The 13277-nt window shown below is 46.3% G+C and overlaps 1 protein-coding gene across 2 annotated transcripts in view; it reads left to right on the top strand.

The window, feature by feature from the left end:
• Window positions 1–13277, top strand: part of CYTH3 (cytohesin 3) — a 111083-nt gene that overhangs the window by 60141 nt on the left and 37665 nt on the right. For both annotated transcript variants that reach the window (XM_033963716.1, XM_033963717.1), the window contains exons 2-3: window positions 10062–10144; window positions 11460–11524. In XM_033963716.1, coding sequence (XP_033819607.1) covers window positions 10062–10144; window positions 11460–11524 — 148 coding nt within the window. The remainder of the gene's footprint in view (window positions 1–10061; window positions 10145–11459; window positions 11525–13277) is intronic.

Genomic DNA, 13277 nt, shown 5'->3' with positions numbered 1-13277 from the left:
TCCCTGGCTCGAGACACCCGGAAGTGCGCTGGTATCAGAGTGATAACATCACACATGCGCGTGACATCAACGCATGCTCTAAGGCCCTTCAAATGGGCCTTGCACCGAGAGGAGAGAAGGGCCGGCGGAGAGAAGAGCTGGAGAAAAGGGCCGGCAGAGAGAACAGGTGCCAGCGTCGGGAGGTTGCTTACAGGAAATGCCTCTCTTCGCGAGAGGCACGTCCTGTAGACAGTCAGCTGGTGCCGGCATCTCTCCTCTTTCCCAGGGTACCGTAGCACACCTGAAATTTCAGGAGGCACACTGGTGTGCTGTGATACACTGATTTAGAGTGTAGTTTTCTTTCTTATATGGGACACAGATCCTTTGATTGATACGCTAATCCTGTCCAACAAGAGGCAAAAATTTGAATGTCCTCCAGCACCAGCCTTTTTCCTGAGCTAAGGGATTACCTATTAATTCTCAAGCTTACAAAATAATTTCTGTAGATTATTACAGTATTGAAAGTGTGTTCAAGAAATATGTTAATGCAAAATTGCTGCGTTCTGCTTACATGAGCAAGCAGGTCTTAAACACCAAAAATACTTAGGAGCATTTCATCACTGTTCAGAATTCACTTCATTTTTGAACCCTAGGGATGTACTGCTATTAGTAAAAAAAAAAAAAAAAGCGCCCACCAGGAAATTGGGAAAAATAAAACCCAAACTACATTTGCCTATACATATCCTTATTGGGCCCTCTAAGCAGTGTCGTGCTTTTTCCCCACGACAGCCAGAATTGCTATACTGGCAAGTCACTGACGTCCCACCTTATATACCCACGAAGTCTGTGTGTTATATGTGCATTCGTTCATTGGCTGTGTGTCCCTGATGTCAGAGGTAGGCGGTGGTCATAATAATGTGACTTGAACATATATAAGCCACCTTTTATGAAGCTGCTTTGAAAACTTTAACCCTGCTTCTTCCTGATCATGATTTCTCCCATGTGCCTCATCTCTGTATCTTGCCTAGTCTGTAAATACTAAGGAGAAGGGACTTCCCTTTTATATTTGTCTGTACAGTGCTGCATATGTTGTGGCACTAAAGAAGTCAAGAGTACCGTATTTTCACGCATATAACGCGCGCGTTATACGCGTTTTTACCTACCGCGCATACCCCTCGCGCGTTATATGCGTGAGCGCGGTATACGAAAGTTTTAAAACATAGTTCCCACCCCGCCCGACGCCCGATTCACCCCCCCCAGCAGGACCACTCGCACCCCCACCCCGAACGACCACTCGCACGCGCTCCCACCCGCACCCGCATCCACGATCGGAGCAAGAGGGAGCCCAAGCCCTCTTGCCCGGCCGACTCCCCGACGTCCGATACATCCCCCCCCCCCGGCAGGACCACTCGCACCCCCACCCCGAACGACCGCTCGCACGCGCTCCCACCCGCACCCGCATCCACGATCGGAGCAAGAGGGAGCCCAAGCCCTCTTGCCCGGCCGACTCCCCGACGTCCGATACATCCCCCCCCCCCCCGGCAGGACCACTCGCACCCCACCCCGAAGGACCGCCGACTTCCCGACAATATCGGGCCAGAAGGGAGCCCAAACCCTCCTGGCCACGGCGACCCCCTAACCCCACCCCGCACTACATTATGGGCAGGAGGGATCCCAGGCCCTCCTGCCCTCGACGCAAACCCCCTCCCTCCAACGACCGCCCCCCCCAAGAACCTCCGACCGCCCCCCCAGCCGACCCGCGACCCCCCTGGCGACCCCCACGACCCCCCCACCCCCCTTCCCCGTACCTTTGGTAGTTGGCCGGACAGACGGGAGCCAAACCCGCCTGTCCGGCAGGCAGCCAACGAAGGAATGAGGCCGGATTGGCCCATCCATCCTAAAGCTCCGCCTACTGGTGGGGCCTAAGGCGCGTGGGCCAATCAGAATAGGCCCTGGAGCCTTAGGTCCCACCTGGGGGCGCGGCCTGAGGCACATGGGCCCAACCCGACCATGTGCCTCAGGCCGCGCCCCCAGGTGGGACCTAAGGCTCCAGGGCCTATTCTGATTGGCCCACGCGCCTTAGGCCCCACCAGTAGGCGGAGCTTTAGGATGGATGGGCCAATCCGGCCTCATTCCTTCGTTGGCTGCCTGCCGGACAGGCGGGTTTGGCTCCCGTCTGTCCGGCCAACTACCAAAGGTACGGGGAAGGGGGGTGGGGGGGTCGTGGGGGTCGCCAGGGGGGTCGCGGGTCGGCTGGGGGGGCGGTCGGAGGTTCTTGGGGGGGGCGGTCATTGGGGGGGAGGGGGGTTTGCGTCGAGGGCAGGAGGGCCTGGGATCCCTCCTGCCCGTAATGTAGTGCGGGGTGGGGTTAGGGGTCGCCGTGGCCAGGAGGGTTTGGGCTCCCTTCTGGCCCAACTACCAAAGGTACGGGGAAGGGGGGTGGGGGGGTCGTGGGGGTCGCCAGGGGGGTCGCGGGTCGGCTGGGGGGGCGGTCGGAGGTTCTTGGGGGGGGCGGTCGTTGGGGGGAGGGGGGTTTGCGTCGAGGGCAGGAGGGCCTGGGATCCCTCCTGCCCGTAATGTAGTGCGGGGTGGGGTTAGGGGGTCGCCGTGGCCAGGAGGATTTGGGCTCCCTCCTGGCCCGATATTGTTGGGGAATCGGCGGTCCTTCGGGGGGAGGGATGTATCGGACGTCGTGGGGGGGGCATCAGGCTTTCAGGATGGGGACAGACCTTCAAGGGGGGACAGTGCACGGAAGTCAGGGGGGGTGAACGGAGAGTCGGGACAGCGCACGGAAAGTCAGGGCGGGCGAAAGGAGCGTCGGGCAGCATGCGCGGTATACCCGTGAGCGCGGTATACCAAAGTTTTTGTACATATCATCGTGATTTCTGCGCGCTATACCCGTGTGCGCGTTTTATACGGGTGCGCGTTATTTGCGTGAAAATACGGTACTCACCAGCCTGCGGTAGAAACTTCTACCGCCATTTAGTAAAAGGAGCCCTAAATGTACATCCCAATCACACAAATACAGGAATGTATGAGCTAACACAAAACGAACACCAATTTAAAAACCCCTTAGTATATTAGATACAAAAGATGCACTCCGGTACACTCAGGCCACAATCTCAGCAAACAGACAGGAACGAATTTTGCCAGCCTTTAGTAGAAAATTCTACCACTATTTAGGGCTCCTTTTATGAATCCATGTTAGCGGTTTTAGCGCGCGCAAAACCCGCGCTACGCAGCTAGGACTAACGCCAGCTCAATGCTGGCGTTAGCATCTAGCGCGGCCAGCAGTTTAGCGCACGCTATTACGCGCGTTAAACCGCTAACGCGGCTTCGTAAAAGGAGCCCTTAGTAAAATCCAGCATTAGTTTATGAAGGCATCTTTAAAATTTAATATGCATTAATATATTAATTGGTGTACAATTAATTACTATGCATTAAAAAAGTTCCAATGTGAGCTAAAAGCTTTCTATTAAAATTCATGTGTGAAACAAACTTAAAAACTAATTAAAATTAGAGGGGAAATGCCAACTATTTCATGAACACTGTATATTTCTGTATAGTGAGGTAAGAGGTATGCTCTTTGAGGACAGACTTTATTCCCTGTGCCATGCAATCCTATTAGGATTATTTGATAGCACCTGTTAGTGCAAACACTGTAACATGCGCTAGAACCAAGTTTCCAAGTTTATTCTACATTTGATATTCCGACCATCGACAAGTATCTGGTTGGTTTAATACACCAGAGAAGAAAAAAAAGAGGGGGAAAACAACACCACAAAACTGAATATGGTACCACCAGAGTGGAATTGTCCAAATAAGAGAGATGTGCACTGTAAAAAAGTGTCCTCCAATCCGTCTGATGATATGAAGATCTTTATTGTTCAAAACATCTAAATGACACATTCACGACTCAATGACTCGACATGTACATATTTCGGCCCTCAAGCCTGCCTCAGGAGTCTTAAAGAGCGTGATGGCTGAAATGCACAATACACTGGCACTCAATTGGAACTGACTAAAAAGTCAATCATGGAAGTATGCCATATCGCTTATACAGCGGGTTCTATCTATTAGCACCGCGTATCAGTTCCAATTGAGTGCCAGTGTATTGTGCATTTCAGCCATCACGCTCTTTAAGACTCCTGAGGCAGGCCTGAGGGCCGAAACATGTCGAGTCATTGAGTCGTGAATGTGTCATTTAGATGTTTTGAACAATAAAGATCTTCATATCATCAGATGGATTGGAGGACACTTTTTTTTACAGTGCACATCTCTCTTATTTGGACAATTCCACTCTGGTGGTTTAATACACCATCAGTTTGGGTGGAGCAGATTAGAAAACAAAAGTTACACTGCTACAGGTCCCTGCACAGGAACTACACAGTAGCAGAATACATGACCTTGGTCGTACACACAGACTATAAACAGACCCTCACCAAATACAGAAACATTCAGACAAAAACTGAACAGGAAACAGTCTGGGGACAGCTATTACTAATCAGGAAATGGCCTAGTGGTTAGAACCCCTGCCTCAGCACCCTGCTGTCCCTTGTGACACTGGGCAAGTCACTTAACACTCCATTGCTTCAGGTACTATAGTTAGATTGTGAGCCTGCCAGGACAGATAGGGAGAAATACCTAGAGTACTTGAATATAAAACTTCTTCGAATAGAAGCAGAGTATAAGAATTTTTTTTTTTTAATCATCAAGCATATGGAGACATACTTGAAGATCTAGAGCAGGGGTGCCCAAAAGGTCAATCGCAATCGACCAGTAGATCACGAAGGCAATGTGAGTCGATTTCGGAGCCCATCCCAGGTTCCGTGATAGACTTGCGTTGCCTTCCGTGGCTTCATGACCCTGTAAAGAGGATGCTGAAGCGATGGGCCTACCAACGTTCTTCACTCGACGTCAATTCTTACGTCGGAGAGGAAGTTCCAGGCCAGCCAATCGCGGCCTGTTCCCCGATGGCGGCGGTGGCTTAGGGGAGGGCAGGTAGACAGACAGAAAGGGGGCATGGAGAGAGAAAGACAGACATACAGAAATAAAGGGGGGCAGGGAGACAAAGACAGAGAGAAAGAAAGAAAGGGGAGGAGGGCAGGGAGAGAGGAAGAAAAAGTTGGGGGAGGAAATGAGGTCTGGAGGAGAGGAAGCATACAGGAAGCTGAAAGAAGGGAAGAAATATTGGATGCACACTCAGAAGAAGAAAGTGCAACCATAAACTCATGAAATTACCAGACAACAAAGGTAGGAAAAATTATTTTATTTTAAATTTAGTGATCAAAATGTGTCCGTTTTGAGAATTTATATCTGCTGTCTATATTTTGCACTATGGCCCCCTTTTACTAAACCGCAATAGCATTTTTTAGCACAGGAAGCCTATGAGCATCAAGAGCAGCGCAGGGCATTCAGCGCAGCTCCCTGCGCTAAAAACCGCTATCGCAGTTTAGTAAAAAGGAAGGGGGTATATTTGTCTATTTTTTATATAGTTGTTACTGAGGGTGACATTGCATAAACATAGAAACATAGAAAGATGACGGCAGATAAGGGCCATATAGCCCATCAAGTCTGCCCACACTATTTACCCACCCTCTTAAGTCTTCTGACCCCTTAAGTATAATTGTAATTATACTGTCACTCTACTGACCCGCTCATTCAAGTCCTAGTGACCCTATCCCTTGGCATGACCTCGTAGGGATCCCACGTGGGTATCCCATTTGTTCTTGAAGTCTGGGATGCTGCGTGCCTCGACCACCTGCACTGGAAGCTTGTTCCAATGCTCGATCACTCTCTCCGTGAAGAAGTACTTCCTGGCGTCTCCACGAAACTTCCCTCCCCTGAGTTTGAGCGGATGTCCTCTTGTGGTTGAGGGTCCCCTGAGAAGAAAGATAACCTCTTCCACCTCGACCCGTCCCGTGATGTACTTAAATGTCTCAATCATGTCTCCCCTCTCCCTACGCTCTTCAAGAGTGTAGAGCTGCAATTTGCTCAGTCTTTCCTCGTACGGGAGACCCTTTAGCCCCGAGACCATCCTGGTGGCCATCCGCTGAACCGACTCAATTCTGAGCACATCCTTACGGTAATGTGGCCTCCAGAATTGCACACAGTACTCCAGATGAGGTCTCACCATGGCTCTGTACAATGGCATCATGACTTCAGGTTTCCTGTTGACGAAGCTTCTCTTGATACAACCTATCATCTGCCGTGCTTTAGATGAAGCCTTCTCCACTTGAGTGGCTGCTTTCATGTCAGCACTGATGATTACTCCTAAGTCTCGTTCTGCCGTAGTCCTGGTTAAAGTTTCTCCATTCAGGGTGTAAGTTCTGCAAGGATTTCCGTTACCGAGATGCATGACCTTACATTTCTTGGCGTTAAAGCCCAGCTGCCACATCAAGGACCAACTTTCTAAAGTACGCAGGTCTTGCTCCATAGCATCTTGTAGATTATGGCCGTTTACTATATTGCATAGTTTGGCGTCATCAGCGAATAAGGTTACTTTGCCTTGAAGCCCTTGAGTCAGATCCCCAATGAATATGTTGAAGAGGAGTGGGCCCAGGACCGAACCCTGTGGCACTCCGCTAGTCACCTCCGACATTTTAGAGAGGGTACCGTTAACTACCACCCTCTGAAGTCTGCCATTAAGCCAATCTTTAACCCATGCAGTTAGTCTCTCCTAATCCCATCGATTTCATCTTGTTCAGCAGCCTGCGGTGTGGGACGCTGTCGAACGCTTTGCTGAAGTCCAGGTACACGACGTCCAAGGACTCTCCTGAGTCCAGTCTTCTTGTTACCCAGTCAAAGAAGTTGATTAGATTTGACTGGCATGACCTACCATTGGTGAATCCATGTTGGCTGGGATCCCGGAGATTTCCCTCGTTCAGGATCGTATCTAATTTATACTTAATTAGTGTTTCCATGAGTTTACACACTATTGAGGTGAGGCTTACCGGTCTATAGTTTGCAGCTTCAGCCTTGCAACCCTTTTTATGTAGAGGAACGACGTTGGCTGTTTTCCAATCTAACGGAACTTTCCCCGTACTTAGTGAGAGATTGAAGAGCACTGCCAACGGTTCCGCCAGAACGTCTCTCAATTCTCTGAGCACTCTTGGGTGTAAATTGTCCGGTCCCATGGCCTTGTTTACCTTTAGCCTTGCCAGTTCGTTGTAAACGTCCCCAGGTGTGAACTCAAAATTCTGAAACGGGTCATCCACGTCTTGTTTTATCATCAACTGTGGTCCGTGTCCCGGTGCTTCGCAGGTGAAGACTGAGCAGAAATATTCATTTAGTAGTTCTGCTTTTTCTGAATCCGCCACCGTGTAGTTCCCGTCCGGTTGTCTAAGGCGTACTATACCGTCTGTGTTCCTTTTCCTATCGCTGATATACCTAAAGAAGGATTTGTCCCCTTTTTTAATGTTATTTGCCAGAGTTTCTTCCACTCGAAGTTTGGCCTCCCTAACTGCTGTTTTGACCGTTGCAGATCTGGTCTTATATTCTACTTTAGTTTCTCTTCTCTGCGTACGTTTGTAGGAAAGAAATGCTTTTTTCTTTTCCTTAATGAGGTGCGAGATCTCTTCAGTGAACCATTGGGGTTTGTTGTTTCTTTGTCGTTTATCTACTGATTTTATGTAGCGATTAGTTGCTTCGTGTATGGATGATTTCAGGTACGACCACATAGTTTCTACATTGCTGGTCCCTGCATGGTCCTGCAGCGTCTGATGAACTAAATCCCCCATGCGTGCGAAGTCGGTGCCCCGGAATTGGAGCACCTTTGTTTTTGTAATTGATTTAGGGGATCCTTTCCCAAGGTTGAACCATACCATGTTATGGTCGCTGGAGGCTAGCGTATCTCCTACCGAGACCTCTGAGACACTTTCCCCGTTGGTGAGTACCAGGTCTAGGATCGCCTGGGCTCTAGTGGGTTCCGTTACCATCTGTCTGAGATGTACTCCTTTTATGGAGGTCAAAAGCCTCCTGCTGCTGCTGGTTGTTGCTGAAAATGTGTTCCAGTCTGCATCAGGTATGTTGAAGTCCCCTAGCAGTACAGTGTCGCCCCATAGAGTTATATTCTCTATGTCTTCAATTAATTCTGCGTCCATGTCTTCCGGTTGTCTTGGAGGTCTGTATACCACTCCAAGATACAGGCATTTTTTGCCACCTCTTGCCAGGTTTACCCAGAGGGATTCCCCGGTATACTTGACATCAGTGATCCTGGTGGTTTTGATGTCCTCTTTAATGTATAGTGCTACCCCTCCACCTAACCTGCCCTCTCTGTCCTGACGAAGTAAATTGTACCCCGGTATAACCATATCCCACCCATGTGCGTCCATGAACCAAGTCTCGGATATTGCCACCACGTCCAGGTTGGCATCCCTTATTTCAGTTTCCAGTTCTAGAATTTTATTGCCTAAACTGTGTGCATTAACATACATGGCCCTCCACACTTTGTGTTTGCTGAGTCCCTGTAAGGCTATTCCTGACTGAGTCTGTGTGGCTCCTAGAGAACTGTTTGCATATTGGGTCCTTACCTCGGAAACAGAGTGTCGACTCGTCCCATCAGGATAGTTCCTTTCCACACCAGTATATGAGTAGGTCCCCTCCCCCAACTTACCTAGTTTAAAGCCCTGCGAATCAGGCGGGCTAGTCGGTGTCCGAAGACGTTCTTACCTCTGCTGGTCAAATGGAGTCCGTCTGGTCCCTGTAGTCCCTGCAGCGCCTCTCTATGATCCAGGAATCCGAAGTTCATATCTCGACACCATCCTTGTAGCCATTTGTTCGTTCTCCGGATGCATTCATCTCTGGCTCTTCCCTTGCCTCTAACTGGGAGGATTGATGAGAAGACTACCTGCGCACTTGTCTGCTTCAGCCTCTCACCCAAGGCTCCGAAGTCAGCTGCCTTGACCTCTTTGAAAACCCGCGGAATATAAATGATAATTAACATTTTCTCTGCGTACAGTGTGCTTTGTGTGTTTTAAAATTTTATTGTTGGTAGATCATTTTGACTTGGTCATTTTAAAAGTAGTTTGCAAGTCCAAAAAGTGTGGGCACCCCTGATCTAGAGGAAAGGCAGGAAAAGAGTGATATAATAGACATTTAAATACCTTGAAGATATAAATATACAAAGGACAGGGTTCTGTCAACATAAAGGAGGCACTGGAAAAAGGGGTCATAGAATAAGAGTAAAAGGGAGTAGACTCATGAATAATCTAAAGTCATATTTATTTATGGAGAGTATGATGGATGAATGGAACAGCTTCCCTGTGGAGACAAGCACAGTATCTAAATTAAAGAAAGCATGAGAAAAACCCTTAAGACTTTAGTAGCTAGTGTGGGTGGACAGATTGGATAAGCTGTATGGTCTTTTTATCTGCTGTCATTTTCTCTGTTTTCATTAGCCATACAGCAGAACCTAAATACTTAAGATTTTTTTCTGCATATATGTGTGTGTTTAAATTTAATTTTAAATCTATAACATTTGTAAAATCAGATACAATAAGATAAGTCCTTGAAAAGGTTTCTTTCTCATTAGAATATCACAGTTAAGCAGCATATTTATTTGTTTTTATATCCGGTCCTCCCAGGGGAGTCACAACGGGTTACAAGTTTACATACATATTAAAGTGTTTTTATACAAGGTGTTGGCAAACGTGGCATGGCAGGACGTTGTCTGACAGGGATGGCAAAACAGTCAACAAAGCATAATCAGGGATTCTCAGCTTTGAAACCACCACTTAACTAGGCATTTGTTATTAAGAGATTACAGTCTATTTAAGTTTTGATTGACTTTTTTTTCCCTCCCCCTCATTGTTTCACCCTTTTCTAGGTTGGTTAATGATTTTAAAGTGGACAAATTAAATAATAGTGATCTGTTCATGAAATGCACAATTTTTATTTGCAAAAAAAAAAGACATCCCCAACTTGGATCCTTCAAACCAAACATCAAATTCCTGTGGTTTGGAGTTGAAATTTTGAAACCTATCCTCCCTGGAAAGAACATTCAGGTTTAATATAATTTGCTTCTCTTAAAGTGGTTCAGAAATATTTATATGCTTCTTGGATATCTGTGCTTTCATTTTCAGTACCTGATGATCTTTCAGTAGAAGAGAGAGAAGAGCTGTTAAACATTCGTCGAAGAAAAAAAGAGCTCATTGATGATATTGAGGTAATTTTTTAAATGATCATATACCAAATTTTAAATGAGACCCATTGTCCTGAAATTATTTTGAATTAAGTGAATATATATGCACACATAGCACAGGACTGTAAAATAAATAATGAACTTTAGTCCAGTTCTTTTATGTTTCCAAATCTGTGCTCTAGGCAAGTTACAGTTCAGAAACCTTTTCTAGAGAAGGCTTGCAATCTTGATTTGGTAATTGAAACAGTAGAAGCAAAGTGACTTAATGAGGTCACAAGGAGCATCAATGGAGAAAAGCTGGATTTGAATCCTGACTTTCCTGGTTCTCTGCCTGCTCTTATATCACTAGATAGTTCCTATATAAACATAAATGCATGCAAAGCAGGAAATAGTTCAGGTCACTATCAGAATCACAGAGTGAGATGGGAATAGAATACCTCATCAATAAATTATTTACCCCCTCCACATAAAGTCCACTGTACTTTTATATATATATATTTAAGCCCTTGTCTTCCGGATTTTATATATTTTTTGGACTTAATGGCTTACAATACCCTAGGATACAGACTGAAGACTACAGGCAGTCCCCAAATTACAGACTCCCAACTTAAGTACGACTCATACTTAAGAATGCGGTTGTGGCTTCATTTGATTTCACTGAGCAGTGAATGGCATAGACTCCTACACTTCTCCTGTAGCAGATTCAGAAATGATACATGGCTACATTTAGAACAGTGTGTGGTTGTGTATGCTCTACTGTAGAGGGAACACTGCTGAATCTTTCATAGATGGCTTTCTTTTATAAAAGGCTTACATTTTTATTCATTTATATTCTCGGGAATTTGAGTCCGATAGTCCAATTAAAAAAAATCTCTTCCAGGTTCTACATGTAATTAGGTCTACAGGGCTTCCATAACTTGTCCTATTGACCCCACAAACAATTAGGTTTTCAGAAAGTCTACGTAACATTAGCCTTATTATATGTAAAATCATATGAATTTATCTCATATATTTTTGTGAATGTCTTGAAAATCCATCTGACTGAGGGGAGCTTCAGGAAGGTTTGGGAAACTCTGGACTACTCCAGTAGCCTTCCTTTGGACTGCCTTTAATTTTTCTGGAAGCATGGTCCTAGCTGATTTTCTTTGCCTTCTTATTAGAAAGCAATAGTACTATAGAAAGCAAAACAATTCTGACCTGGCATAATCATTAGGGAAATGGTTCCTGTGGTAGCTACTTCTGTTTGTGCAGTTAGAATCCTGCCTGCTTCTAGCTGTTGTTGATAGCCCATTCTTAGTTGGTTTTAAGCTCTTTATTTTATCTTACCTTACCCTTCTAGAGACTGAAATTTGAAATAGCAGAGGTGATGACTGAAATTGATAATCTGACTTCTGTAGAAGAAAGGTAAGTTAGCTTTGCTTGTTAACTTGTTCTTTATTAGGAGTTCTGCTATTTCAGTCTAACAGACCTTAATGAAATTGCTATTTGCTGTTTCCTGTACGATTTCTTATGGAAAGTTGGGTTGTAGAAGGTATCGATCATTTTCGCTCAGCTTCGCCTTCTTGTCTCCCTAGGTAGTGCCCTCTCTCTTCAGTCTTAATTTCTGCAAGTGAGTTGAGAAGGTGTCTTTTCCTCTGCTGTGCACTAGATTTGTTATTTTAGGGTATTAATCTGGTCTTTTTCAAGGCTTCCCTATATTAAGAGATTCCCAGTAGTCCTGGGATGGCTCTGCCTCAGACATTGGGGTCTGAAGCCAGGAGGACCACACTTTAAAAGAGCACCTCCCTGGCCAGCATGTTGTAACCCTTGGAGCTGTGAATAGGTTCTTTGAGAGTGATGTTTGCTCCTGCCAAGTCAGGCGCTTGAGCGTAAGCTGAGTAGATTCTACAACTGGCCAGGAGGCTTGGCAAAAGTCAGGTTTTGGGATTGCTGGATGTGTGGAGGATGCTTCTCTCCTATCTTGCGGTGACAAATGATTTTAGGCACTTCGACCATGTGTTTATCTTATCCAGCTCTAATCGTTGGGGAAGACCAGCCTCTAAGGCTTATATCTCCTGATGGATTTGCATGGCGTTCTCCTTGGGGTACATTGGCTGTGGTAAACAACCGCCAGTCGCCTTGAAAGTGTACTCTTTCAGAAGTATGGCATTTTCTTGGGCACAGTCCAGAGTAGTGCTGCCTGATGAAATTTGTAAGGCAGCCACATGGTTCATTCTTCATACCTTTATGAAGTTTTACAGAGTGGACGTTTTGGCACAAGAAGACGTGGCCTGTGAGTCCTTGATGCATGTTGCAGGCTCATCTATCCTGCCCGAGGCTCAAGGGACTGTTCTGTTACATCCCATCCATAAGGAATTGTATGTTATTTTCACAAGAAGGAAGGATTAGGTTCTTACTTTGTTAATCCTCTTTCCTATAGAACAGCATATGATTCCTTACACCCCCACCTTTTCAGAAGTGGATACAGCCTGCGTTGAATAATAGTCTGGTTTGAATTTCCAGTGACTTGGCTCATGGCAGCCAAAAGAGAAGAAAAGAAAATTATTGTAAGGCAGTAGGTTAGTTCCATTGCTCGCTACATGCTGCTTTCACTGAGCTATACAGGTGTTAGTGCTGGTTGCACACAGGTAGGTGGTGAGTTGGTTCCACCTTTAGTTTTGCAATTGCAATGTTTGTTTACTGGTTTTTGTTCCTATTGCAGAGCAAAATTAATGTTATCGGGGAGTCCTCCAAACCCCCCTCCTTTTCATTTTCTCTCTTATTGCTTGCTTTGGTACGGACTGAAGAGAGAGGGTACGGCCCAGGGAGACAAGAAGGCAGAGCTGGGAAAAGTGATTGATGCCTTTAACAATCCAACTTGCGAGTTGGGAGTACACAACCCATCCGTAAGGAATTGTATGCTGTTCTACAGGAAAGATGATTATTGAGGTAAGAACTTAGGGCCAGATTCACTAACCTCCCTTTTCCCATCTGGTCCGTTGCTGGGCGCCCGATTCACAATGCGCCCGCATGCAAAGTAGGCCGATCAGAGGCACACCCCCCCACAGACTACACAGATCATTGGGGAGCGATCCTGACGCGTGCGTAGACCATCATCTTTGCCTGTAGATGGTCTGCGCATGCATTTGCTGTCCGTGAAGAAAACTTTGCTTTTTTA

This window comes from Geotrypetes seraphini, chromosome 11 (assembly GCF_902459505.1).
Source record: "Geotrypetes seraphini chromosome 11, aGeoSer1.1, whole genome shotgun sequence".
NCBI classification, from domain to species: Eukaryota; Metazoa; Chordata; class Amphibia; order Gymnophiona; family Dermophiidae; genus Geotrypetes; species Geotrypetes seraphini.
The sequence above is the reverse complement of the archived record's forward strand: the minus strand, read 5'-3'. Positions and strand labels throughout refer to the sequence as shown.